This window comes from Drosophila rhopaloa, unplaced genomic scaffold (assembly GCF_018152115.1).
Source record: "Drosophila rhopaloa isolate 14029-0021.01 unplaced genomic scaffold, ASM1815211v1 contig_167, whole genome shotgun sequence".
Classification (NCBI taxonomy): domain Eukaryota; kingdom Metazoa; phylum Arthropoda; class Insecta; order Diptera; family Drosophilidae; genus Drosophila; species Drosophila rhopaloa.
Genome location: NW_025335047.1, coordinates 7,686,573 through 7,714,479, shown reverse-complemented (window position 1 = coordinate 7,714,479; position 27,907 = coordinate 7,686,573). Strand labels below are relative to the sequence as shown.

At 42.8% G+C, this 27,907-nt stretch overlaps 6 protein-coding genes across 7 annotated transcripts in view; 2 read left to right on the top strand and 4 right to left on the bottom strand.

Moving 5' to 3' along the window:
• Positions 1-7,974, top strand: part of LOC108042020 (protein split ends) — a 33,723-nt gene extending 25,749 nt beyond the window's left edge. Inside the window, 5 exon segments of the mRNA XM_044458611.1 lie at positions 132-3,563; positions 3,566-4,307; positions 4,369-4,434; positions 4,584-5,312; positions 7,041-7,974. Coding sequence (XP_044314546.1) covers positions 132-3,563; positions 3,566-4,307; positions 4,369-4,434; positions 4,584-5,312; positions 7,041-7,291 — 5,220 coding nt within the window. The 3' untranslated portion in view covers positions 7,292-7,974.
• Positions 7,890-9,870, bottom strand: LOC108042018 (syntaxin-18). The gene is made up of 2 exons (XM_017120112.2): positions 8,756-9,870; positions 7,890-8,213 (listed from the first exon to the last, which is right to left on the bottom strand). The coding sequence occupies exons 1-2, from the start codon at positions 9,755-9,757 to the stop codon at positions 8,025-8,027; spliced, it is 1,191 nt and encodes a 396-aa protein (XP_016975601.2). The 5' UTR covers positions 9,758-9,870; the 3' UTR covers positions 7,890-8,024.
• Positions 9,871-10,263: 393 nt separating this feature from the next.
• LOC108042019 (ras-like GTP-binding protein RhoL) lies at positions 10,264-16,106 on the bottom strand. Its single transcript, XM_017120113.2, has 4 exons — positions 15,938-16,106; positions 11,162-11,442; positions 10,602-10,772; positions 10,264-10,533 (listed from the first exon to the last, which is right to left on the bottom strand). The coding sequence occupies exons 2-4, from the start codon at positions 11,405-11,407 to the stop codon at positions 10,378-10,380; spliced, it is 573 nt and encodes a 190-aa protein (XP_016975602.2). The 5' UTR covers positions 11,408-11,442; positions 15,938-16,106; the 3' UTR covers positions 10,264-10,377.
• A 2,407-nt stretch (positions 16,107-18,513) lies between these two features.
• On the top strand, positions 18,514-19,761 carry LOC108042075. The gene is made up of 2 exons (XM_017120197.2): positions 18,514-18,629; positions 18,685-19,761. The coding sequence occupies exons 1-2, from the start codon at positions 18,600-18,602 to the stop codon at positions 19,612-19,614; spliced, it is 960 nt and encodes a 319-aa protein (XP_016975686.1). The 5' UTR covers positions 18,514-18,599; the 3' UTR covers positions 19,615-19,761.
• Positions 19,762-19,813: 52 nt separating this feature from the next.
• LOC108042074 (heterogeneous nuclear ribonucleoprotein M) lies at positions 19,814-24,263 on the bottom strand. Its single transcript, XM_017120195.2, has 5 exons — positions 24,098-24,263; positions 23,352-23,962; positions 22,209-22,347; positions 20,204-21,329; positions 19,814-20,144 (listed from the first exon to the last, which is right to left on the bottom strand). The coding sequence occupies exons 2-5, from the start codon at positions 23,954-23,956 to the stop codon at positions 20,089-20,091; spliced, it is 1,926 nt and encodes a 641-aa protein (XP_016975684.1). The 5' UTR covers positions 23,957-23,962; positions 24,098-24,263; the 3' UTR covers positions 19,814-20,088.
• An 804-nt stretch (positions 24,264-25,067) lies between these two features.
• Positions 25,068-27,727, bottom strand: LOC108042099 (ras-like protein 1). 2 transcript variants are annotated; one of them, XM_017120230.2, is made up of 4 exons: positions 27,464-27,727; positions 26,846-27,147; positions 26,247-26,503; positions 25,068-26,184 (listed from the first exon to the last, which is right to left on the bottom strand). In XM_017120230.2, the coding sequence occupies exons 2-4, from the start codon at positions 26,982-26,984 to the stop codon at positions 26,011-26,013; spliced, it is 570 nt and encodes a 189-aa protein (XP_016975719.1). In that variant the 5' UTR covers positions 26,985-27,147; positions 27,464-27,727; the 3' UTR covers positions 25,068-26,010. The 2 variants fall into 2 exon arrangements, with proteins under 2 accessions (XP_016975719.1, XP_016975720.1); XM_017120231.2 differs by lacking the exon at positions 27,464-27,727 and adding an exon at positions 27,362-27,446.
• Between the last annotated feature and the right edge of the window lie 180 nt (positions 27,728-27,907).

Here is a 27,907-nt window from a genome sequence, read left to right as displayed (position 1 = left end):
CGCTTGGGTATTTTTTGCCAGTGAAAGCTAAAGGCTGCAAATCATGCAGCACCCACAATGACAATTTAAATGCCAACAATGATTTATTTCACGAATCGAATATTTATTTTTTTCCTCTCTTTCTCTTCCAGATAAATCGCGACGATGGACTGCCGCAAGGAATCTGCCGGCAGTGCATGGCCCAGTTTTTGATGGTGGCCAAGTTCCGGCGGAAATGTGTACGGATGCAGCAGCGCCTGCAGGACTTTGCCCAGGAGATATCCGACCGTCAGGCGGCCAGACAAGCCAAGCGTCAGCAAAAAGTGCAAAAGGAGCGTCAGAGTAGGGAGGCCGGCGCCCAGAAGGATCCCGTAAATTTGCCAGAAGGACATACGGACCGAAAACGTCGCATGGTGTCGGAATCAGACGGCGATTCAGCAGCAGTGGCAGTGAAACAGGTACGAACGGAATCGAAGGATTTGCCGCCGCCAAATTCAAGTCGCCTACAACTCCGTCCGCGTAAGTTTCGGACCCTTTCCATCGGCTGTGAAATGGATCGTCCCGCGTCCATCGATGCCAGCAGCATGCCCTGGAAGACGAAGGCTGCCCGCAAGCAGCTGTCTGAGACATGGGCGTCCAGTTGCTCCCCGGAGCTCTCTTCGCCCAATCGTGGACGCTCCAGCACCAGCAGCAGTGAACATATGAGCGACCTGTCCGTGGGTCCCTGCTGTGGCTTCGAGAGCGACAGCAACCCCTCCTCCACTTCTACTCCAGCACAAATGAAGGCCGCCGGTAAGGTGGAGTCGCCGAAGGCATTGCCGGTAAACGATTTGTTGCCGCGAAGGGGTCGACGTCCAAGGAATTCTCCTATTTACATGCCGGCCAAAAGGCAGAGGCGATCAGTGGTCAAGAAAGAGCAGCCGAACAAACGGAAGGTTGGAGGTGAAGCAGTCACCGGAGAGAATACAAAGTCTGATCAAATTTTTCCGCCGGAACCAAAGGTGGATAACCGTGTCCCATCCTGCGATGAGGCAATCGGCAGCAGTTCAGATGTGCCAAAGGAAACAGCTTCGAGTGTAGTCGTCGCAGAAGTCGCCAATGAAATGAGTTCAAATGATGTTGGCAATGAGATGGTACCCTGTGAAAAGCCGAATAAAATCTCATCGAATGGCTTGACCGGTAATTGCAACGAGGTAAACGCCATAGAAGTGGAGTCGGATAGTGACAAAATAACACCCAATGACGTGGAGGAAAATATGTCCGACAAAGTGGGAGAAGAACAGCCAAAAACCGAAACAGTGGAGTACACAAATGGCACCACTAATGGGGAAACATCTGATTTAGAGCTACCGGAGGAGTCTAAAACAGATAGTGAAGACGAAGAAACTATTCTTCAAGAAAATTCTTCTAATGATCTTTCCATTGAAAAAGAAATAAAGTTAAATGATAATAAGGCTGAAGGTGATCCTCTGCAGTCCAGGGAACTTACCTCGTCCACAGAACCCAGTGAGCCGCAACTCGCAACTGTTGACCAGCTAAAAACTGTGGAGCACCAGGAATCCGTTGGGCAACTGGAAGCGAAGGATGATGTTGAGCAACAAAACACCGTGGAACAGCCGGAGTCGGTTGAACAACCAGAAACTGTGGACCAACCGGACTCTGTTGAGCAACCGGAGATCATAGTGAGCATACCGCTGGAGGTGCTCAACGAGGATCTGCAGCGCCGCCTGTGGGTGGATCCAGACACCGAGGAGGCGCAAAACTGCGAGACTGCGACGCCCAAAGAGCTGCCCGTGCAGTCCGATGATGTAAACAACAATGAAAGCGATGAAAATTTTTGCCAGAGTGCTACAGCAGATAGCTTCAATTCTGCTGTGGCACTCCGAATCAATAAAATTGAAGCCACACCAACGGGGGGAACAGAATGCAGCGCGGGAAAGGATGCAGAAGGAGAAACTACAAGCGGAGCAGAATCCTCGGTGGATGAAACGGACACGGAAGAGGTGCCGATAGTGCGATCTGGACCCACGCCCATGGACTTTATGGCCGAGTTTACCAAGCACTGTGAAAACGGCATTGAGCAGCTTAAGGTCACCACCCCGGCGGCATCGCCCACGCCCTCGGATCTGCCACTGTCGCCCCTAAACGATCTGGAGGCCAAGCAGAAGCTGGAGGTGGAGATGAACGACGTGGAGACCACTCTCAATGGCATCCTTAACGAGATGCAGGACCAGCACATGTATACCCCGAATTGTACCCACATTGATGAGTTCCTCACTCCCGCCGACTATGCTACGCTGACCGAACAAGAAACGTCCGTCTCATCGCCGCCCAATCCTTTCGAACAGAGTCCAGTTGCTGAACCGGAGCCAAAACCCTCTGCCACCGATGATCCCTTTGATAATAGCAACTTCAGCAACGAACTTATTGGCTTTCAGAACGATATTCCCTGCTTTGAGAACATTGAAACCAGTACGGAACAGGGACAGACTTTGCATTTAGAACTTACTCAGTTTTTGAGGGAACTACAGCCGTCCCAGGAGGTTCAGCCGCAAGAGGAGCAAAGCGGTAATACCCAAGTGGAGACGCAGGCGATCGAACCAATGGATGTCCAAGCCGAAACCCAAGTGCAGGTTAAAAATGAATCAGAAGATCTCTCTCCGAATGAGTCACGCATGCAAACTCCCATATCATCACCTCAAGTTCAACAACAAATGGAGGTTCAGATGGAACCCGTGACTCAGATGCAACACGAAATTCTGTCGGTGCAGATTCCACAAAATCAGCCTCAAGTGCAATCTCATGACCAATCTCAGATGCAACATCAAATCCCACCGCAAGTGCAGCCACAGATTCAACCCCAAAACCAAGAGCATCAAACTATACAGATCCTACCGCAAGTCCAGAGTCAAGGGCATCCCCATCTGCAACTCCAGTCGCAGGTGGTTCCACATGTCCAGACGCAAGGCACGACGACAACGGTCACCTACGAACAGATCTATCAGCAGCACATTGTCCAGCAGACGGTGCAGCAATCCTCCAACAAGATGCAGGTCATCTCGCTGCCTTCGGCTGGATCCGAAACGCGACAATGGCAGCAGTCACAGCAGTCGCAGCAGCAGCAACAGCTCCAGTGGTCCTCGGTGGGCGGACTGGAGGCCATTAAGAGTACCCCCGTTGAGAACGTTGCACCCACAACGACCACGTACTACATCAGTGCCAGCGATCTGTATCCGCAGCAGACCACTGAAACGTACACCATGCTGGAGCCAGCATCCAATGAAAGCTATGTGATAGAGCAGGTTAATCACCAGCAGCACCATCACCAGCAGCAGATTCAGCATGCCCAGCAGCAACATCAGCAAGCGCAGCAGCAACCGATTATGATACTAATCCAGCAGCAAGAGGTGCAGCCGGTGGCCTCGGCCAGCAATCCACAGCAACCTCCGTTACACATCTACGGTGCTCCCATCAGAAATGATTTGCATCGCCAGAACATCCAAAGCCAACAGGTGCGACGCCAATATCAGCGGCCGCAGTATCAGCAACAGCAACCGCAGCTTCAGCAGCAGCAGCAGCAGAACATCGCCTCGTTCAAAGCCATCCAGTATTGGGAATGCCGGGAGCAACTTCCATATCCACCAAAGTGACTCCCATTCCCGTCACAACACCAAAGGGTCGGGCGCTGACGCTCAAATGCCGCTTCTGTCAGAACGGACCGCGCTTTTCCAGCAGCCTGGAGTACAGCCGGCACATTATCGATCTGCATCCGGCGGTGGCGCCTTTCAACTGTCCACACTGCCCGTTAGCGTTTGCCGGCCGGACCAAGCGTTCGCAGCACATTCTCAGCCATCATGTGGTGCAGCAGTACCAATGTGGCCAGTGCACGCAAGTGTTCCCAGCCCAGAAGGCTTTGGACATGCACATCCAGCGCTCCCACATGACATTGCAGACGGGTGAAGCTGTGAAAGTGGAGGAGGTTCAGCTGCAAATAGCGAACGAACGGAAGCCTAGGCAATATAGGCCACGGCTGCAACATCAACAGCAGCAATTGCAACCACAGTTGCAGCAGCAACAACAGTTGCAGCAGCAACAACTAGAGCAGCAGCAACAACAACAACAACAGCAGCAGCAGCAACAACTACAGCAGCAGCAACAACAACTACAGCAGCAGCAGCAGCAGCAAAAACTGCAGCAACAACCAGTGCAACAGCAACAGCAAGTGCAGCAACTCCATCAACCGCAACAGCAGCAGCAACATGTGCTGCAAACGCAACAGCCACAACAGCAACAACCGTTAATGCAGCCGCAGTCAGCCCATCCATCAAGTGAGTTTTTCATATACTTTCACCAAAACAATCGCTTTTTAAACCATCATCTTATCTTTAGCAATGGAAATCCAAGCCAGCACAACAACTCCACGAAAGATTCTCTGCTGCCCGGATTGCGAAGACTGTAAGTTAAATGGAATAATGGTATAATCGCTCAGCTGCTCTTTTATTTAATAGCCATGAGTTATAAACTTTCGGATAAAAAAGAGCAGCGAAGCGTTTTATGCGGTCTAAATTGGTTCCGATCTAAAACTTTTCTTCTTCCCGTTTCAGGCACATCCGGTCACAGCCATGGCAACGGACAGTTTGAGGAGCTCCCGACACTGCAGGCTCCGCCAACGGTGCTCACTCCGCCCTCGACAATCGTCTCGGTTCCATCGCCCCAACCCATGATGTACTCTCAGCACATAACAATGCCCTCGCCGGAACAATCTGAGCCAGATTCCACGACCACGTTGCGACAGTTCCGCAAGCGTGGCGTCATCGTTGGGCCACAGGGTCCGCTGCATTTGGCCACACCAGCGCCCTCGCCATCACCATCGTCGTCGCCTTCCTCGTCGACTGTTGATCATGCGCCGCCAGCTTCACCGGCTCCGCCCGCTTCCCCAGCTCCGCCTCCTTCGCCCGCTCCCGCGGGGCAGGTGAGCGAGCTGCGGACGGCCCACCAGTGTCTGTACTGCGAGGAGCGATTCACCAATGAAATCTCCCTGAAGAAACACCATCAGCTGGCCCATGGAGCCCAGACTACGATGCCGTTCGTGTGCTCAATCTGCAAGCGAGGCTATCGCATGCGAACGGCTTTGCATCGGCACATGGAGTCCCACGATGTGGAGGGCAGACCGTACGAGTGCAACATTTGTCGCGTGCGATTCCCGCGACCCTCGCAGCTCACACTGCACAAGATCACGGTGCACCTGCTTTCGAAACCGCACACCTGCGACGAGTGCGGCAAACAGTTTGGGACGGAGAGTGCTCTGAAGACGCACATTAAGTTTCACGGTGGTAAGTTTTCGAACAACTCGATGCGGTGGACTACTAAAGGGTTTTGGGTTGCCTAGAGTTCAACTTTACCATACTAATCCCCATTCATTTAGTCTTAGTGCTCTGTCGTAGTTTGAGTTATAAGCCTCTTACTAATCTTCCATCAATTGTTATCGTTGTATTGTTGTTGTCGGCAGTTTATTCAACCGTGGTTATATGTTCCAAAGGTATGACAACCATGACCGATTAGCTTTCATTCCGGGAATACCAATATCGATTATGGTGTGGGTGTTCCCAATGCTTGGCATGAAATAACACAGCTTGCAAACTTTGTATTATGCTTTTTAGACACATAAGTTAACATTAATTGTAATAGACTTGCATACAGCTTGTCAGTGAATATAAAACAGACCCCAAAACGCTTGATAGATGTATACCTAGCAGTCGACTTGGAAGAATTATATGAAAGCCAATTACCTGGTGATAATTGCCCTTTGATATATGACGGCTTCAGCTGAGCGTTGCTAATTATTGACAATTAGATGACCCTTGTTATTAATCCAATGACCTGATCACCTATTTGTATTCATTCGGTAGAAGTAGAAGTGCGTTTCGTAACATGTGAGACTTTCAAAGAAAATGCCTGAATATATATCATTGAATAAACATTTATAAGCTGTACATTACTTGCTTTACTTCTGCTTAACCTCGGTATACCTCCATGGAATTCCAATCGCTGAAACTACAATCTTTCCTTTAGTTTCGCAACGCACTTTAAACCCCAAAATTTCTCAATCAATGTTAAATGTTGGCCCGCGATAGCGAAATCTGTAGTTTACCTTACTCGCTTGCGATGAGTGTTTTCCGCTATCTGTATGTTGGCTCCCTTCAAAATCACAGTGTGAATCCCAATCACTGAAACATCGAATTCGAATAAGTAGATACAGAGGCCAACAACCAAATTGTCTTTTCCAGAGCTCGGTTACCAGTGTGACGGGTGCGATCGGACATTCGAATATCTCAAAGAATTGCGCAAACATCGACGCACCCACAGCGAGATGTTTTACAAATGCAAGTTTTGTCCAAGCTCCTTTACGCGATTCACGAGTTTTCGGGGTAAAGTCTCGTCCATCAATGGTGTTGCCAACATTGTTATTTTGGTTATTAAAAATAACTACATTAGCTCAAAGTTGTAAGGCGAAAAGAACAATTTTGCTTATCAAAATGGGTAGATATTTTTATAGTAATGAGGTCTAAATAACTTAAGCAGCTTCGAATATCATAGTGCTTAACCTCTTACTCAGGTATCAATAATTGCCACCAAGTTTTCCAACTATTCTTATTAAGTATCTAGGTAATAGGCAGCAAGTCTCATTAATTTTGATTAACACTTATCGTTTTTTTCATAGCAATAATCGAATCCCTTAAATTAATTAATTTGATTTAATAAATAATTTAAAATCATTTACGATTTTATATTACTAATAAACTAGCCTTCTTGTTGTGTTAATGTCTAATGTTATTATTTGCCAATCTTTAAAAATTATTACAAAGTTGGCAGCACTATCCATAATTTAAAAACCTTTGTTGGAAAAAGTTATAGGTTGATCCAGAGTATAGAATGTTAATTGCCTGATGCCTGCTTTTTTGCATGGCCTATGATAAGATGCACTCTGTGCTTTAGAAATTAAATTTAAAAAAGTGTGAATGACTCATGTATTAATTAATTTCTTCTTACATTTTCATTAGCGCACATGAACACGCATTTGCCACTGGGCGTATTTCTTAACGAGGAAGCCGCATCAAAGTCACCCAGCAACAACAATAGCAACACAACCAGCGATAAGCTGGAAAATCCGCCCACGCCCATCGAAGAGACACCATTGACGCCGATGAGCAGCGGTGGACACGTGTACAACAGCCCAGATGAATACCCCAATTCGGTGGAAAGCTGTGCTGGCAACAGCCTGGCTCTGGAATCAGTTTCCACAACGCCATAACCCAGGAGACCGGATTATTATTTAGTTTACAACGCTTTAGTTATAAGTAATTACGAGCAACCTAGCCAAATAACAACGGCGCCTTCCTATACTATTGCCACGTTCGTTGGTGAATAGTTTCAATTCTTCCCATTGGAGCCAACCAATATATAATTCTTAATGGACAAGAACCAGCAGACTGCATTGAATGCAATCCAATATTGCACTTAAAATACCTAGCAACTAAGCCAAGGATACACTCCCTCAGACACAAATCTTAAGGCTAAACATAATTAGACAATAAGATAGTTAGAATCTAGACATTCATACAATGAAACCAATTAAAACAAATAAACAAAGGTTACCTTTAGACCATTAACATATACAATGCTAATTTCCGTTTCCAGTTAGACATATTTTTTGAAGAGCAATTAATGAAAATGTGAACAAAATAGTTCGATAGCGACTAAGAACCTAGCATTAAAAAATGTACCAACAGCACTAAAACTTATAGTTATTACAATTTTGGTATAGAATACAATTGAGTCGTGAAAATCAGCTCAAATCGTTTTTAGTTCCATTATGTTATAAGATGTTTCATTGAAATGAAACCAGGCAGTTGAATAGCCTATACAAATATTTTTCTTTTATTTATAAATTATGTAATAAACAAATTATGCTCTGTACGATCCAACGATAACAAACATGTTTGCCTTTTAATTCCTTAAGTGCTATGCATCAAGTTTGGGGCTACTTAATCGTAATACCAGTCCAGGAAGAGCAATGAGAACGACATGACCAGCAGGAAGAAGAGCGACCACACCCGAAGGCCAGCATTTCTTTGAGTGGCCTGGCGGATTTGCTCGTTGGCATCCTTGACATTCTCTGTGGTCCCTACGACGGCACTCACAATCCTGTCAATATTGTGCTGTTGCATGGCGACCTTAAAGGAGGGCAATAAAAAGGATTAGAGGTGATTAAATGTGGTCGGAACTATTTGCTTAATTGCTAATTAAATAAAAAATCGAAAGGACTTATCATCAGAGAGCTTAACCTTTTCCTTTTACAAAAATAATCCTTATTTACTGCAATTCCTTTTGACTTATTAATCCTAAAAACGCCAATTAAAATAAGAGGGGAATTTGATTTGAACAAGCACATATTGACAATGACTATTAGATGTACTGCAATTCCTTTTGACTTACTAATCCTGAAAACGCCAATTAAAATAAGAGGGGAATTTGATTTGAACAAGCACATATTGACAATGACTATTAAATGTACTCCAATTCCTTTTGACTTACTAATCTTAAAAACGCCAATTAAAATAAGAGGGGAATTGGATTTGAACAAGCACATATTGACAATGACTATTAGATTTGCCAGGATGTAGGGAAAGGCTAATCACATTCGCAAACCCATACGGCGCATTAAAAAGTTTGCCTTATTGAAATGGTTTATACTAATTAGTTGCTACTATCTCACCTTCTCGGTGAAAATGTCCTGCAACTGGGCAATGTCCACAACGTTCTTCTCAATCTGCTCCACCTCCTCGGAGACGCCCTGTAGGAAGTTGTAGATGTGCACGTTCTCCGCCTCGAATAGTTGCACGTCCTCGGGACTTAGGGGATCGTCATCGTCGGCCTCCTGCTGATTCTGGAGCTCCTCATCCAGAGCCACCTTAGAGGATGAGTCGTTCAGGGCGGTCCTATTGGGTTTGCTTCGCTTGCGCGATCGCGGCTTGTGTTGGCTGGCCTCGGCAGCGCCCTTCTCCTCCTGCCCATCGTGGTCGTCCGCTTCGACCTCCTCCTCGTCCTCATCCTCATCCCACTCGCCCCAGCCATCGTTGTTCCAGTCGTTGTCGGCGGTTTCGTCCGCATGACCATTTGTAGAAGGCGACGTTTCATTGGCATCGTTGTCATCATTGCTGACCAAGCGCCTGCCCAGCTTGCCACTGTTTTGGCCCGCCGGACGCACTGGTATCTTCTTCTTATCCGCAGCCAGCTTTAGCAGTCTGTAGGTCTCCAGCTCGTGCTGTACCCGGTATTTCTTCTGATCCAGATAGATCTGCTCCACGCTGTGCAGATAGCTGACCAGCAGGTCTAGCACGGCGTCTATGTGCTGGCGTTCCTGGGGCTTCCGCTTGGCACCCTTCCAGTCGCTGCGCATCTTGGCTAGATGTACGTTGTAAAAGCTGACGACCTTCTCCGACTCGCGGTCGATCAGATCCCGTTGTGCATCGGTCATGTGGGCGGCGCTCTTCAGGTGCTGCCCAATGCGCATGTAAGCGGTTCGGTTCTCGATCAACACATTGCGCAGGGCGGTGATCTTGTTGCACACCTCCTTGGCCTTCTTGGCGAACTCATCCTTTGGGCCACTTGGAGTTTTTGTGGGCGCTGGGCCGGATTTCGCTTTGCCGGCCAGCTCGGTCTTCCTCTGGAGGCGGACCGTCATTACACTGGCCTTGAAGCTCTGGGTGATGTCCATTACTATTCGCTATCCCTAATTTTAAACAAATTTAAACAATTTTAATTTTAAATCCACATCATCGGTCCAGCGCAGAGTGACCGTTCGCGGAATGCAGTGTGACCGTTAAAATATACCATTCAGCTTAAGAAAAATACTAAAATGCAATCAATATAAAGCCCAGAAATAGCTAAAAATAGCTTGTTTTTATTATGATCGAAATGTTATCGATAATTTCAACAGTGTTGATTAACGTCAGAAATTAACAACTATTTAAATTGAAAAATGAACAAGAAAATTTTAATGACTAGGGTTTTATTGAAAATGTACAATGTATACATGGGTGTGCGTGTGCTTATCGGCCGTATGAAAGTAGATTGAATTCCTTATTATTTAATATGCATATGGTTATATTACTTTCATTTTTTGTTGTTTTTGATATTTTCTTTATACAAATAATGCCCTTTGGATGCATGTGAAATAGTTGGGTTTTACACAAGTGGCACTTAAATAATAAGATCTTAACGTTAAATTTTCTACAGTTTTTTCTTTTGCCAAAACAAAGCACATGTGGTCAGACGAATTAGTTACATAATACATTACGCATAATAACAATATTAAACATTAGGCATACACTTAGTTCACAGTATTTTGCATGTCCTGGACGACGTTCTTCTTGGTGCCTTGTCCACGGCGCGAACCGCTTCCTCGAAGACCTGCTGAAGGTTCTGTTTCTTCTTGGCAGAGCACTCGATTAGGTTCGCGGCGTGAATCTCCTTGCGCAGTCGCTTGCCCTCCTGAAAATATCCGGAAAAGTTACTATCAAGTTCAATTCAATACTGTGAACTCTGCAAATATAGCCTACCTGCGTGGTCACAAACTTCTCCGAGTTGGGGATGCGCAGGTCCAGTTTGGTGCCCACCAGCACCACGGGCACGTGACTGGAGAAGTGACGGATCTCCGGCCACCACTTGCTCTTAATGTTCTCGAACGAGGTGCGACTGCTGATCGAATAGCACAACAGGAAACAATTCGTCTGGGGAAGGAGCATATAAAATCGATTAGCTACGGTTCAGTTCAAAATAATAAAGTTATACACGGAAAAGAAACAAAGATTAAAGACTTTATGAACTGAAAGTGTTATCTCGGTGCAGCAGAAATATTTTCTTCAGATTTGAAACCAATTTTGCTTCTAAACAATTTACAGCCACCAAATAGTGAAATTGGATCTTAAAATAATGACATTGAATTTCAGTTCAATTGTTTGGTTTCGATCGTTTAAATATTCAAGTGTACCATTTTTATTTTACAAGTAAGAATTTCGCGACACCTTGAGGATGTGATGGTTAGGTAACATGTTTTGTAACAAAAATTTTGAATATCTGCGAAGGCTTATTTTCTGGTTATCTCAGCTTTAACACTTACATTTGGATAGCTCAGTGGTCGCAGTCTTTCGTAGTCCTCCTGACCGGCCGTATCCCAGAGGGTCAGATTATAGTCCCGATCGTCTACGGCTATGTTGCAGGCATGATTGTCGAACACTGTGGGTACGTACTCCTCGGGAAACTCGTTCTGTGTGTAGGTTATCAGCATGCAGGTTTTGCCCACCATGCCGTCGCCCACGATGGTTATTTTCAGCGGGCGCGGACTCCTCGACATGTTCGTCGTCATTCCCGATTAGGTCTTGGTTGGTCTTTGGTGGAAAACTGCAAAGAGGGCAAAATAGAGGCGTCACATTGGCTGCTGGCTTGACAGTTTGCTTCCCCGATATTGCGCCATTTGGCGGCAGATGTTGGTGCTCTGTGTTTATCTTGGCGCACCCACACTTTCATCCTTATTTTCTGTGGCTGTGGCAACCGGAAATCTCCAGGCCTTGCCCCCAGCTTATTTTATTTCAAAATTGTCAGCATAAAGCAGACATCAGAAGATTGTATAAAGTAAAGAAATATTCCAATAAATTTGGTTTACTTTGTAATGTTAATCTAAAATCAAGATCAAAAATCTGTTAACAATTTAAACCTAATTATTAATGTAAAGACCATAGAAACCGTTATAGTTTTCTATTTAAGTAGAATTTATTTGAAGACTCTGGGAACCCTTGGAATATTAGCAGTTTACTAGTTTTTTGTACACCTGCATATATCACATCTGAACTTCAAAACTGTGTAATCTAATCGACAGCTAAAATATAAAAGGCCACAACACTTCAAGAGCAGGGGTAATTTGAGCTTTTACGAGGGGCCAACTGTGGAATGGACTTCATCAAGCGCAATTGATTCTGCGAAATCTCTAATGGAAATAAATGTGCTGTTATGGCAGTTCAACAGTTATATAACAATTAAATAAAGGCCGGTCTAAAACTAATAGACTTTCACCATGTCCAGCTAAAAAAAAAAACAGAGTAACAAAACCGCATTCGTTTCATAAATTTTTCTTTTTAATTAAAACTGGTTTCGTCGGTTTCATGTTGACCCAAAACATAAACTAGATTTCCCTACCCAGCCTCCAAAACAAAACGAAATTCAAAATCAAACGACATTTGCCCGATTTACATATGAGAAACTCCGTTAGGAATGCGTATGGTGACCGGGGATTCTCGGGGTATCCGTTTAAGCAGAAAACTCATACGAATTCCAGGAAATGTATATTGTTGTGGTTATGACTCACCAACCGACACTTGTTGATGTCTCTTGCGGTTAATTGCAAATCTGAGTTGTGGAAGCGATCATTTGAAGAGCTAGGTCACACTTATGTCGGTGACTCATCGGTATGAAAAAGACTAAAATCAACCCACAACTAAAATTTATTAATCCCAGCAAACTGCATCTCAAATTATTCACAATGAGAAAAATAAAAAGAGAAACCGGTTATATTGGGACATTCATCAACATTTTACCGTTCGGCAAGATGGAATTTTTAAACTTTTGACCACGGAAGCCACTAAGGCAGATTTAACTAATATAAAAAATAAAACCAGTTAAATAATGTGTCTTTCAAGTTAATGGCAAACAAATTTACCAATAAGTACATTTCCTAAGCCTTATCAGTGCCTAAGCTTTGCGAATTACTACATGATAGTTAACCAAAACTAGAATGTTAAAGTATGGGAAAGAAAGGTATAAAAAAAAGATATACCATTTTTAATCTTTATAACTCTATTGAATAAAAGGGACAAATAATTGTATTTGTTTGACTTATCAGTTCGCAAAAAATTGATGACAGTTTTTAGACTATGTATAGAAAGGAAAGTACCAAATCATTTATACTTTTGATAAAGACTTTGAAGCTCTTTAGTAAAACCATAAAAAATATATAAATAAATTTATTTCCCCAGAATAATCCAATAGTTTTGTACAACAAAACAAGTAAAAGTTTTCTGCCACTAAAAAAACGTATAGATACTCAGAAAATTCATAACACAGAGAACGTATTAATACTTATTGTCCATACCAGCAATTTTTAATAGGGTGACTTGACAACATTTGTTCGTTTTTAAGATGTGAGCATACGTGAGTAATTAACATAAAATGCTTTATATTGGCACGCGATCTACAAATGTGACACTTTGACTGGGAGCACTTTGATGCTTGGGTCAACACAATTAAGTCTAATCACTGATGCGATGGGGTCTTTTCTAGGGGTTAAGTGCTATTCTCTTTGTGTGTTTGAATTTTATTTTCGTTTCTTTTCAGATTTTGCATACGTTATAAGTATGGAATCTTTATTTTGCAGCCAGTTTCTGAAGAACAGTAAAGGCTTTGTCAATAAAAATTATTATTTTATTTGTTATACATTTGATTGATGGAAATTTAGGCCAACGAACAGGCTTTTGAATAAATTGTTTCACAATTCGCTAGAATGACGTTACCAAGTTTGAATCGGATGAGTTCGTGCCTGCAAAAAGGCAACAAAAATCCACAAATAGAAACAGGTTTTTTTGGCCAAATTAGTAAACAAACCAATCTGAACAATCGGCCATTAGGTAGCCACCACCGCCAAAATTGAAACAAAAACACAAACTTGGCCAGGGAGCAACAACGAAACTAAATAAACAGCACTCACTTTTGTTTTGGCCTCTTTGGACGAATTTTAAATTATTATAAACAAACAGCTTTGGGAGCTGCTTTAGTGACTACAGAAAAGTGCAAATAATTAAGTCCCAATGCTACCGAATTTTTCTATTTATACAACCAGCTGATTAAGCAATACAAAAGAAAAAACTCGTGAATGAGTGGAAATTCCATTATGTAAACTTTTGGATTAAGAAACAGGTGTGGGAACAATCGAAACATTTCCATGAAAACCAAGTGGATGCCAATACCCCCTTGACTTTACTATACATATAAATGCATCATAACTTATTCACTTGTATCAGTTTAACAGAGTCGCACAGCAGCGGAAGCTCTTTATCAAGTGATTAGCGCCTGAAACGGAATGTGTATCAAGCTCGGGATGAAATTAATACACATAATAAATTATTTAAACATAATTGCTCTGTTTTTAATGCACTCCCTTGGAATATGAAGTGCACATGCCCTGCAGTCCATGAACATATTATTCCGGCTCTTTGTTATCGGCTGTCGTTGTTCTGGCGGGCTTGGCTTGGATGGCCTCTTGTAAACTTTGCATATCAAGTTACGAACTCGACGTTCTCGGAAGACTTGCCACATTTCACACTCTCTTTCTTTGCCTTCGGTACCGATGATTTCCCAAGATGGAAAGAAAAGGTCCCAAGCTTTCTCATGCGACACTTCTGCACTATAATCGAGATTCACATGCAATTCAGTTGGGTCACTTCAGTTCAGCCGTCTTATCAGCTTGTTCTTTAATAAATGGGTGCATCATTCAATATGTACACTTTCAGTTATGTCCTCATATATAAAGTCATCCATAAATAAATAAGTTACACAAAGGCTGGTGGTCGCTTAGTCAATAAGTGAATTATGCGCACATTCATACAAATGTGGATCATGGAATCCAAGAATTCCCGACTTTGTCCGATTTGACTTTATACAACAGTAATTCAATCTTACAAATGACGAATAAGAAAAGACGTAAGTAGCATAAGCGAAATTTATTTGCAGATAATACTTGCATACAATTAAGATAACTTCAGTAAATTTTCTTAAGCAAACAATAGTTCTTTTTAGTAGGGAATAATATAATCTTATATCTGAGTAAAGTTCAAAACAAGGAAAAGGCTATTGCCCAAGGGCAATCAAATTAATCTTCTCACGCCATCCAAAACCAGAGCGAATTGGTACTCCAAATCGCCTACATAGGTACACTTCTATATAGAGACCTATTTTCAACGTCTACACCGGTGCACAAAAGCTTCTTGTTGCGAAAAATATACGAATCGTATATGTGATAGTATTTTTATGGTTTCTCGCACGGGTATTCGTATTTAATAAACTGATTAGATAAGATAGATGTCGGTGTACATAGGGAATTGGACTTGAAAGAGCAATGGCGATAAGTGGAACCATGGCAAAAACCTATGGTTACCTGGTCAAAAAGCAAAAAAAAATGAAGCGAATCCAGAATCAAATTGATTCGGTCAGATTGCAATGGCAGTCTCTGCCAATTAGTTAAATTAATTGAGGTTAATGCGGAGTATTTATTGTCCCATAGGTCGGAATGAATTGATTAGTGATTATGGTTATGGCCGAAACGGCTGGGACCTCGATTCACGTACTCTGTTTCCTGTGATGGCCTTTAAATGGCTGTCCAACCATATAATTGTTTGGTAACTAAAAATGGTAACGGTCCCATTAAGGTGGACATACACCCAGTCGAGGAATCGAGTCTGAGATAACCACATCCCCGAGAGAATGTGAGAGGGCCCAGAAGAGCGAGAAAAAGAGAGATCGTAAGCGGTTTGGAATTCCAGCGATATAGACGGATGGGAGAAGGGTTTGCGGGGGGCGGTGGGTGACGTGAGCGCCATACAAAGTGACTCAGGTGATAAAGAATCACGAAGTTTACTCTTCCTACCACGGATCTTCTATGCCAACAGTGTTTACACCAAAGATAATTGTTGCCTTTATAATCACTCGCGCCCACACCATCGCAAGGTCACTGGGTCTTAGTCCCACTCTATCCACTCTATCCATTTGTCTATGATATTTAGCCAGCTAGCTGCATTTGCGGGGCGAACTTAGTGGTATCGTATGCGTAGTTGTTTGCACAGGCACGTACTTATAGATACGAGGTTTTTGTACTCGTAGATTTTTTTTCGTATTATTCGCAATACAATCAATCGAACAACACGTCTGGCGATGACGTACGACCTGATCAGAGCAGTGTGGAGGAGATTACTCGAACTAACGGCGGATAAATAACGAACAACCACAACCGATCGTGTGCGATGTCGTCAAACAACTGAGCATTGGCACCAGCCTTAAAATCGGCCGCACTTTGTGACCGACTCGCAATTCGAGTATCTCACGGATACCCAAAAGAGCATGAGCAGCGAAGAGAGTCAGCTGGAGGAGCTCTCTTTGTCTGAAGCTCTTGGGATTGCCCGTCGTCTTCAGATTGTCCTATCAGCTGGGCTGGGCGGGCCGACCTCTGATAACGGGAATCCGAAAATGGAAGTAAAATCGCCACTCTTTTATAACTACACAAGAAAAAGTGTTAAAAAAAAACTTTGCTCCTTTTTATAAATATCAACCACAAATGGTAAATTAAAATAAAATGGAAAGCCAAAGGACATAGTTTAAGAAATTGTTAGAATAACTTGTTGAATAAAATTAAATTTGTATTCTCTTGGAATTTATACATGGTTCTTAACAAACAGGAAGTTTTAATTTTGGAACCGGGAACATTATTTATATCAGTCAGAACTTTAAACTCAAAAAATGTATTATCGGGAACATTTTGTATTTGTTTCATGTGACACACATCAATATAGGCTGAGAACGTTTTTTTCTGCTTAGGGTTTTTTAGTAGTAATTAGTCATGTAATTGCCCCGTATTAGTTGGAAAATTATCTTACAATTTCAGTGGTATATTATATGAAATTAAAGCTAGAAATTAAATGCACATTAAAAATACCAACCTTGCAAGTAAATTGAAATTAAACTATTTTTTTTTGTTTTGTTTTAATACACAAAACTAGAATATGAGTTCATAACAAATAAATGTAGTCTGGAGTATTTTTATTTAGTACTACATTTTCTGAATTCAGAGAATAAAATGTTTTAGTCAACTGACTCTAATATCAAATCAAATGAACAATCCAATGTTCTGAGTACGTCGAAATTCTGAGAAAACCGAATATCTGAATAAGGTTCAGGGTTTATGTGTATTGTAATCCTCCGCAACTGGAATATCTGCCATGAGCAATTAATCAACGACATTCGCGAGTGCGTGCCGCCAAACTCAGGCTTTATGTATGTTTGGCCGATGTAACAGTAATTAGACCAAAGACCGACATACATATGTTGACATACCCACAAGACCAAAAATGTTGCGTTCACTTCTAGTATGTGGCACAGCCGTAAATGAGTTCAATTAAGCGACATGTTGATGGAGCATTACATTAATTAGAATTACCACTGCACTGGGCACGTCACTTCCGTACAAGGAATAAAGGTCAAGTGACAAAGGCTTCGACCTCCAAATTGGGCGGTCAGAGCAAAGAGAAGCGAAAAATTATTAATAAATATGAGTATGCAGTAGTGCCAATTAAGGACAGCATCTTATGTCGACACATGGGCAACATGTGTGCCCATGGCGGACTTCTGGAATATTCTTGGAGTAGGAGGATGGTACGTAAAAATATGAGCAGGTGGAGTCTCAAGGAGCACTTTTAGAAACAATTTAATCTGGCTGGGAAAACTACATGGCTCTCAAGGTCGCAGGGTGAAGCGCCCCTCTATCGACAAAAAGAATCAAATTCGCCGAGGAAAAGGGCGATTAAGAATAGCACAAGGCGACTCCAGATAATATTGCAGTGAGTTTCCATTTCCCGTTTCCGGTCGGTTTTTGCCTGCTAGCAGGGAGCTGAGTTGAGCGGATCACTCCGGATCGAAGGGGTAGGAGTGCACTGCACGGGTGCTATTTCTGAACAGCACTCATATATTATATCTTATCTGGTGTACCGGGGTCTGCAACAGCAAATGATGAGGGTGGGGGAGCTGGAGTGGCAGAAACAAATATTATGAGATCCAATAACAATCGTAGAAAGCTGGAAGTGTTCTTAAATCAAATGCGGTTTATGGTGTGTAATTGCTAGTGTTCATCAGTCTGTTGGTTCCTTTATAACATTTAAAATTCCCTATTAATTTTCATATAAAAAAAAACTTGGATTGTAATTTTAGGTCCTTCCAAATTTTCAAAAAATGGCTTTGCAGAGATGTATATATGAACTGCACTTCTAGGCCCATAACTTTTCTTACAGACATCCGATTTCCAAGTGGCATACCTCTAAATGATTCTGGTTTAATTCTTTAACAATTTGTGTTTAAATTTGTGGTTTTTATTTTTGGGTCGATTTTTCGTAATTTTTAACGAAAAATGGCTTTGCAGAAAAGTGTCAAATAACTGGATAACATAACATAACAAAACTTTTCTTACAGACATTTTGTGTCTACTTTTTGTGATTTTTATATCTTTGTACAGTGTATTATAATTTCATGTTTAATATCGTTTTACAATACCAATGCATTTTTACGTAAAATACAAATTATATATTGCGGAAACAAAAATCAAAATAAGTAAGTTTCGTGTCACGATATGAAATTAAATAAAGTAATCGATAAGTTAGCTGTGCTATGTCTGGTGATTGGTTCACCACTAACGAAACGGGGTGTCCACAACATTTGAGTAAAAGAAAATTAGTTTGGAAATTACGAAAATGCCGGAAAGCGACGTGACCAAAATGAAGGTAAGTTGAGCGGCTTAAGAATGCCGAGGCCGCTGAGTAAAAATGACTTTTGCAGGTGGCGGATTTGAAACGCGAGCTGAAGCTTCGGGGTCTAACTGTAAATGGCAATAAGACGGAGCTCCAGGACCGCCTGCAAACCGCTCTGTTGGAGGGAGACATTTCTCTGGAGGATTCTGCCATAGCGGACGCCATTGACGACGACGATGTGTCGCTGACAGACGAAGATGAGCACAAGCTGCTAGGCGACGAGAACGACGACGAGCTCCTGAAGAGTCCGGTTAGTACGCCCACAACAGTAGGCGTTCCGGACCTGCTGGCGGAGGATAAGACGGCAACGGGCTCAGAAGCTGCTCTTCCCGCAAAGAAAATAGTGCTCAAGCGAAACAACTCTCAGCAATCGTCGGGCACGACGGTCAGCACGGGGACACCGCCGTCCAAGGAGAACGAAGCCCCAATTGCAAGTGCTGAAGATTCCACCGGAGAGACTCCCACCAAAAAGCACAAGCCCATAGTAGTTGGTCCCAAAACTGAGGATGGTAAGCCATCCGGGGACAAGAAGCTCAACCAGTTGACAGCCCAAGAGCGATTGGAACTCCGGGCCAAGAAGTTTGGCATTACGCCAGTCGCCGCCACAGCTCCAACAGTGGCCACCACTGCTTCCACAGTTGCTGCAGCCATTAACAAATCCTCGAGCGCCTCCATTACGGCCAACAAGGGCAACAAGGAGACGGAGGAGCAGCAGAAGGAGGCTCTCAAAAGACGCGCCGAACGATTTGGATGCGTGGTGCCCGACAAAGCACCTAAATCAGTGGGTGATGACCGGCTTCAGAAGCGAAAGGAGCGTTTTGGAGCAGGAGCAGCAGCAGCAGCAACAGAAACCACCTCGACGGCCTCCACAACGGAGTCAAAGGACGCCTGGTCAGAGAAAGCACGCGCACGCTTGGAAAGATTCAAAACCGCTCCGGCCGCCGAAGCCACGAAATAAGGCAACAAAACTAATTACTTAGGCAAGCAAATACAATTGTAAATCCCTTCCTTCGTAGGAAGATAATGCATTCATATGTCAAACCTTATAGCCACCAATGCTTGTAGCAATTAAGGAAAATTCAATAAACGTACATCTCAACACAAACATTTTTTGGGGTTTACATAATTTTAATCGTTTTAATTCAAAGACTTAAAAATAACTTGAATCGCGTCTTCTGATTTATTGGTTCTTCTTTTTTGGAACGTCAATAATCATAATATTAGTCTGTATAATATGCGTATATATAAAAGTTATACAAATATGTGGGTGTATTCGTTTGGATGAGCTTTCGTGTCTTCGATGACAATAATTTTGGTTTTGCGGGGGAAATAAGGAAAATCTGCTCATTGGTCATCTGTGGATGTGGTCATGATTGAAGTTTCAATTGGCGCCAAGATCCGAATAATCCATTTCGGAACCCAATCTGCCGACTTAAAAGTATGTTACTTTAATGTTGCGCCCATCCAGACGGGAACCATCCATCAGAGCTGCAAAGAAAGTTTAAGTAAGTAAGAGTAACAAACCACTTTCGCTAGTTATCACAAACCTATGGCCAACTCGGCATCGCGCTCCTTAAAGAATCGCACCACTCCCACATCATTGCCGCGGATTTCAGCAAACTTGACGTCCCCAATCTCACGGAACTTGTCGCGCAACGTCTGCCAGGTGCAGCTCATTGGAACGTTCTTAATGATGATGGTGTCCGACTTTCGGGAACCGCCACCAGCATTTCCCGATCCAACATTAGAGTTACCCACATTGCTGCCGCCTCCGAAGAGGTCCAACTGGTTGCCCGAGTTGTAATCGTTGCTGTCCACGCCTCCTCCGTTGCCACCGCCAACTCCGCCTGAGCTGCTGTAGGCATTGTATCCAACGTTGCCGGAGACTCCACCTCCGCTGTAGTTGTTGCCAGAGCTATAGTTATTGCCACCACCGCTGCCGCCGCTGCTGTAGTTGTTCGAAAGTCCCACATTGCTAGCGGCTAGGCTGTCATCATTGCCCGAGTTACCCAGATTGAGACCCAGGTTGCTCAGCGACGAAGTCAGCAAGGGGTTGCTCAGATTGCCTCCCTGGCTGCCCAGATTTCCAACCACGGCGGCCAACAGGCTGGGATTGAGATTGTTCAAGTTCAATCCACCGGATCCAGAATTGTTTCCCAGACTGGGCTTTTGCACCGGAGCCACTGGCGAGGGCTGCACCGCTGCATGGTTGCCGAACATCACGCCGGTCAGGTTGTTCAACAGATTGGTAGCGTTGCTTACGGCAGTGCTGTTAGCCTGGCTAGCACTTACCGATCCCAGCTGGGATCCTTGCTGCGAGTTGCCGAGCAGCTGGCCCTGGCTCTGACCACCGTTGGGCAGGTTGTGAGCCACGTCCTTCAGCGGCTCGCCGTTGGGTCCCAGGCCGATGCCGACACCACCCAAGCCCTCTGGCAGCTTCACGCCCTCGTTCTTGTCCGGAATTCGGTCCAGACGGACGGTCATCCGACGGTCGAAGAGCATCTGCCGATCCAACATGGAAATGGCCTGCACCGCTTCCACCGGATGATCGTACTCGATCACAGCAAAGCCGCGGCTGTTGCCCTCTTTGTCCAGCGAGAGATCTACGCTCTGCACCTTGCCGGCCAGCTTGAAGACCTGCTTGAGTTTCTTGTTGTCCACCTTGTAGTCCAGCTGAAGGAATTTTAAAAGAGAGATTAGCATTGTGGAACTCTGATGGCTTAGCCACTGAAATGGTTTTGAGAGGTGACCATGCTGATTCAGACCGCTGTCTTCGACAAAACCATGCTGCAAAACTATGCTGGCGATAGATGAGAATCTCAGGAGGGTCAGTCCAGCAAACGTGCCCATAAACCAAAAGCAATAGCCCAAGACGACGCCGATTGCCTAATCCGTAACTGCTTCATATTTATAACCCATTTAAACAGTGGTCTTCGCAAAACAATGTTTTACAATGAGGAGCGCGGAAAAGTCAAAACACTGCAACCAACCAGATGGACAAACCGTCAGGAAACTTCCAAAGTCGTTGGTGCTGCAAACGTACCAATTGGTATCAACCAAGTAAACCAAAATAGCTTTGCAAATAAAGATTTTGAATAATTAAATTATTTATAGTTGCAACTAAACCCTTTTGGTAGAGCAGACCGATATTTAACCATGTATTGAAGGACTTGTAAAAAAAACACTTTTTAACTCTTTAGTGTTTTCCGCAGGGTTATGTATTTCCACACTTAGATAACCATTGGGATGACGTGTACTTTCGTTCCTCTTTACAGACTAAAATCATTGGAATGCGTACTCAAATTCGAAAAGGAAATGAACCCTTGTTGAAAAGGAAAGGCTTTTGAAGATTGCTGTCATTCTTTTAAAGTTGGCCCAGATACAATCAAGACAAGTAAACAGTGCCCTCCCGGAGGATGTAATCTACTTGGGTTATAAATAAGAAGCAGAGACCCAGTAACAAGAACAAAACGCAGCATATTTGTAGTGTGGTCCGGTCCAGTTGAATACTATACATAGGATTATTGGAATTTTATATTACAATATACTCACATTAGCAACAAAAACCTTATTATGCAAAGGTCCACTTATGCCAAGACTCTCCAAAAACGAAGCAGAAAGCCCATACAAATTGTAATTCGACGAATTATTATAATCATTTGACATCATGTTAAAATTATTACGCCCAGATCTAGAAAAAGAGAAGCCAGATTTCCAGAGAAAAATAACAAAAAGCAGAGGTAAGCTTCAGCTACGACAGAGTGGGATACCAAGAGAGCCGCAGGATCTTCAGACGCGTTCAGGTAAACTCGCTTATTATCAAATTAATTTCAACATAAATTCAGCAATTGTCTTCTAAAATATTCTCCTAAACATTACATTTTGTTATTAGTTCCTATTTTATGCGACTACAAATCCGGCGTAAAGTATTTTCGATGTAGAAATTTAACACTCTGATTGCGTCAAACTACTAAAAACACCAACAAAATCTTCTTCATGTATTTTTTAATGATTGCCAAAGCCTTAAAAATCAACTGCATAAATTCAAAATCGTGTAAAAATCCAAAAAGATTGTAAGTTTATCATCAGATCCGATGGTCGAATTCGCTTTTTCTCCGGATAACTAAGACAAATTAACTCAAAACCCCGTTTTTGAAAATAGAAACCGAATACATATTAACTTTCATTGATTCGAAACCTAAGAGATCCTCAGGAAGCTACATATGAATGTAATTATATCCATTTTTAAGCCAATACAGAAATTTGCCACCTTGTCACATGAAAAGGTCTTAAAAAGTTTCTTTCAATTGGCGAGAAGTTACTAAATATGTGTGCCGTATCTGCGAATTTCGAAAGCAATTTGTTCATTGATACGAATAGTTAAAAAACCCTAATGAATAACACGGCGTACCTGAAAACTGATTTAAATACAAATAGTATTCAGCTCTTAGCTGATAAACACAACCGGCAAATGATCCTTAGATCTATGCACGACCTTTATGGAAATACCTTAAATTAAATAATCTATTTCAATGCAGCAACGGCAACTGTTGATAAATATGTAATAGAAAACCACTGCCAGCTGGGAAGTTTGTGGGAATAGAGTAATTTATGCGTTCTACGAACTCTGCTTTCCTCCTCCAATACGTCAAAAAAGAACACAATGTGAAAAAATAGCATAATGGGGGTACTCACAATCTGTCGTCGTCTCGGCGGGAGAAGCCCCGGTCACGGTCGTCCATGTGATCACGGCCACCACCGCCACCTCCTCCTCCTCCTCCATTGTTGCCGCCATTGCCTCCTCCTCCTCCACCTCCACCACCGCCTCCAGCGCCATCCCGTACAATCCGTCCATACTGATCTCGCTGTTCGCCGTGATCCTCCTTAACCACGAGCTCACGGCCATTCACCTCGTAGCGGTTCATCTTCTCCATGGCCTTCTGCACGTTCTCCGGATCCTTGAACTCAACGATGCCGCAGCCACGCGCCTTGCCGCTCTCGTCGAAGAACAGCTGCACGTATTCGATAGAGCCGACGATGCGACGGAACAGGTCCTTCAGGTCCTGCCAGCGGTAATCGTAGGGAATGTTCGAAATGTACACCCGACAGTTGCGACGCTCGCGACTACGGTCGCGAATGTTGTTGCCGCCACCACCGCCTCCTCCGCCACCACCTCCCTGATTGCCACCGGCATTTCCATTGCCATCCGCGTCTGAGAAACGAGAGCCACGTGCTCCACGTCCACGACGATCGCGCTCCTTCTCACGGTTCTCCACAGAGTTGCCTGCGTCCATGTTCATTGTCGACTGCAAAGGAACCCCCAGAATTTGTAGTATTTGTAATATTTGTAGTACACACCGGAGCGGCGTCGGCGAAAACAAAATGGCGGACGCGTCAATGGACTTTTTCGCCAATGTTCTTATGTGCTTGCGGAATCTTACTTTTCTGATAAAAGTTGTGCTTACTGCTACTTGTTTTTCTCTCTCTTTTTACAGCTTAGTTACTATTATGCAATAAAAGTTCTTTTGAAATTACAAATTCGGAGATCAATAAAAAACGCACAGAATTTTTTTGCTGGAGCTGATAATGATTCGACTACCCTATTAGAGATGTTCACATTCGTCAGAATATCAATATATCGATATTTTTAGAAAAAATAATTATATCGTGAAACATTTATGCCCAAATATCTCATATAACATAAAATCTGATATGTTATTATTAAGCCAAACCTTGAAACTAGCATTTTAAACCATATTTGGCGATATATTTTCTTTATGTATTTACTATATTCACACAGTTGGATAATATTAAATATTCTTAATATCTAGTGTTTCGACTAAAGTTACCCCCAATTCGAGTGGAAAATTGTTTAAAATCTTGTTTTTACAACGAATGCGTCACAAATTGTTCCAAAACCGCCTTACAATGAGATCTGGGATTTGCAACTGCATGTACATAACCGAGCGGATTTTTTAAGGTGACTTAAATCAGAACTTGATTTAATTTACACACCAATCATTGTTTATTTAATTTATCATTTTAAAGCAGCACCTATTTATATTTTACTTTAAGCATTTAAAATTTATGTGTGAATATCTTCGATACGAAATGTTTTTTTTAATGTTAGCGATGATATCGATAGCCTATCTACTTTTGGCATTGGCCTATCGGCTTTTTTAGAAGTCCATTTCGAATTTTCGAAAACCAATATCGCCATATTTGTTTTTCTTACGCGCGTAAATTTAAATTGTCAATAGTTTTTATCGTGTAAATTAATTACACATTATTTTTCAAAATTTCTATAAATTTGATTTTTTTAACATACGTTTTATTTCATAGTAAAATGTGATTGAGTAGAAATATACCCATTTCTGTCAGACGACCGTAGTTATTAAAACCCACATTGGCTAAATAGTACACACAATCGATTTATTTCTTTCCTTTTTGTATGGCAAAAATGAATACAAAAAATTAAATATTAAATGTATGTATGTATGTATAAAAAGCTTAAAGCAAACTATATAATGTAAATTTAATTGGCTGCTTGTTTTCTCTCCGATTGATCTGTCAGTATGGGTATTGTAAGTAGAAAGAAAGGCAAATTTCAAGAACTCATGCGGATTATAATTTTATCATCATAGCACCACAAAAATGTGTTTGACCGAACAGAAATCTAGTTTGGGGCTAGAAAATTGGCTCGTTTGTGCGAAAAGTGCTGTGAGCTTATCTGTATATGGTTTTTTTTTTTTAATGATGATTACTAATGGAATTCTGTTCGTACGAGTGTGCTGGAACAGATTAAACATGACGAGGGTCTAAAATCAATTGATAACGGAGTTCTAAAAATTCACAATATCTGTTTACATCGCGTATCGGGTTTAAGCACGGATTATCTGGTAAAGTACAAACAACATAGAATCGAGTTTAGTGCTGGTTGAAAACAAACGGTTATAGCAGCTGAACCAAGGCAGTTACAACAGTATTCATAGTTTTATGTAGAGGTACATATTCATTTTCATTTTCGATTTGCTTCGTTCGTTTTTGTTTGCTTGTTATTGTTAATACTCTTAAAAGGGCGCCTCGCAGCCTTTCAAACGACACAAAACACACACATTCACAAAATCATTTCGACGTACATAAAACTCTAGTTACTTAAATTAATTACAATTTCTCTCTTGTTATCTGACAATTGCACCGACCAACACGCTCCCACATGTGTGTGTTTTTTGCATTGTGTCCAGAATGGACAAACCTTCAATCCCGAGACGATCGGCGATCCGCCGACGCACAGACAGACAAACAGGCGACATTTGAAGAAATAAAAAGTGAATAATAACCAATACGTGGCCGTTTAGAGCATTTTACATTTAAATCTACGATTCGGCTTGTTCATTTTGCGGCCCCTTCGTCCCTTGTTGTCTTTGTCCTTGCGGATCTCGCGCACCAGTGTGTAAAATGCATCGTCCACGCCCATGCGCGTCTTGGCGGATGTCTCAATGTATGGAATGCCGTACTGTTTGGCTACCTAATGTTCGGAATTAATTATTAATAGAAAGGTCGTTTGAGGTTCTGATAACCTGTACTCGCCTCTCTTGCCTGCTCGTTGTTTACGTTCCACGAGGCCAGATCACATTTGTTGCCCACCAGCACCATGGGGACCTCCTCGGCATCCTTCACGCGCTTGATCTGCTCACGGTAGGTGCCGATGTCCTCGAAGGACTTCGCACTGTTGACGGCAAAGACCAAAAGGAAACCTTCGCCTGTGCGCATATACTGATCCCGCATGGCTGAGTACTCCTCTTGGCCTGCGGTGTCCAGGATGTCCAGCAGGCAGGTCTCTCCATCTGTCGGGGAAAAAAAAGTGCTTTAGAATGAAGGAAACCTTTCAGACCTGTTTTGAATTTCATTTTCGATTGGTTCTTTATAACCGATTTGCACAAGTGATATCGGGTAGACAACCGGTAATAACCAGTATTAAAGTATAATTTTTTTGAAAGTAAAATCCAAAACAGGCTTTTATATGAACTAGCTTTAATATAGTCCTGTGGTGTACGTGAAATCCACAAAATCTCTGGTAAATTAATAACCATTAAAAAAATAGGAAACCATCGTTTTAACTATAAACCCTAGAGATTTCTGTGGAGACCGCTGTGCCGTTTGCAACCAGCTTTAAAAATAGTACTCACCAATAACCACTTGCTTTCGGTAAGAGTCCTCGATTGTGGGGTCGTATTCATCTACGAAATGGTTCTGGATAAGCTGGATGGTAAGCGCGGATTTGCCCACGCCGCCGGCACCAACCACGACCAGTTTGTATTCCGTCATTTGGAGTCCGTTTTCGATTGGCCGTAGTCGGAGTCACAGTCGCAGTCACAGTTGCAGGCGCAGTCACAGTCGCAGACTCTCTCTCGCGATCGATGATTTCTCTCTTATACTGCAGTCTCTCTCTCCGCGCGCGTGTGTTTGTGTGGGTGAGTGTGTGTATGGGCTGCAAGTGGAGTAAATTATTAATTAAGATTGATTAAAATAAATTAAAGGCATAATTAGGCAGGAATTAATGCACGTCACTGTGACTGGCGCTTACTAGCACTAGCACACACGCACTGCATGCACACAGCCAGACGGACAAAAAGAGATCAATGACTCAAACTCGAACTAAAAGTCAAACAGGCCCTTTATGCATATTAGTTTATCTCCCTCACAGTTACTGTGATGAATAAGTCGGATTTGTTAATTCGGCTCGAACTAACTCGCGTTGTTTATCGCGTTTTTTTTGTCTTTTTTCGCCTGCCGGGACTGCGGACCTTCTTTGTTGCTGCCTTTTCAGCTAGCTCCTCCTTGTTTTCCGCTCCTCTCTTTCTCTCTCGCTCTTCCGCGCAGTTGTTGTTGGGCACGTTTTACGTTCGCGATTAACGGTACGACGGGCGGTAGTCCTCGATTGCGCGACTTTTAATTGCGTGCGGTAATTGCAATTAACAGCGCAAGAAAACAATAAATTCGTATATAAAATGTAGAAGAAATCTAGGCTGTACGTAGCTGTGAAGATACTAGAGATGTCACCAAACCGATGTATCTATCGATTGCTGTGTTCTGGCCGGCATTATCGATAGTTTTGTCCTATCGGGGGAGCACAGGAGTCCCTAGGGAGCAGAATATGTACTATAGGGCGATATGACTTGGTACATATAGCCTGTTTTAAATAGATAACTCTTAAAAAAAATAAAATATATATTAAAAATTAATTCATC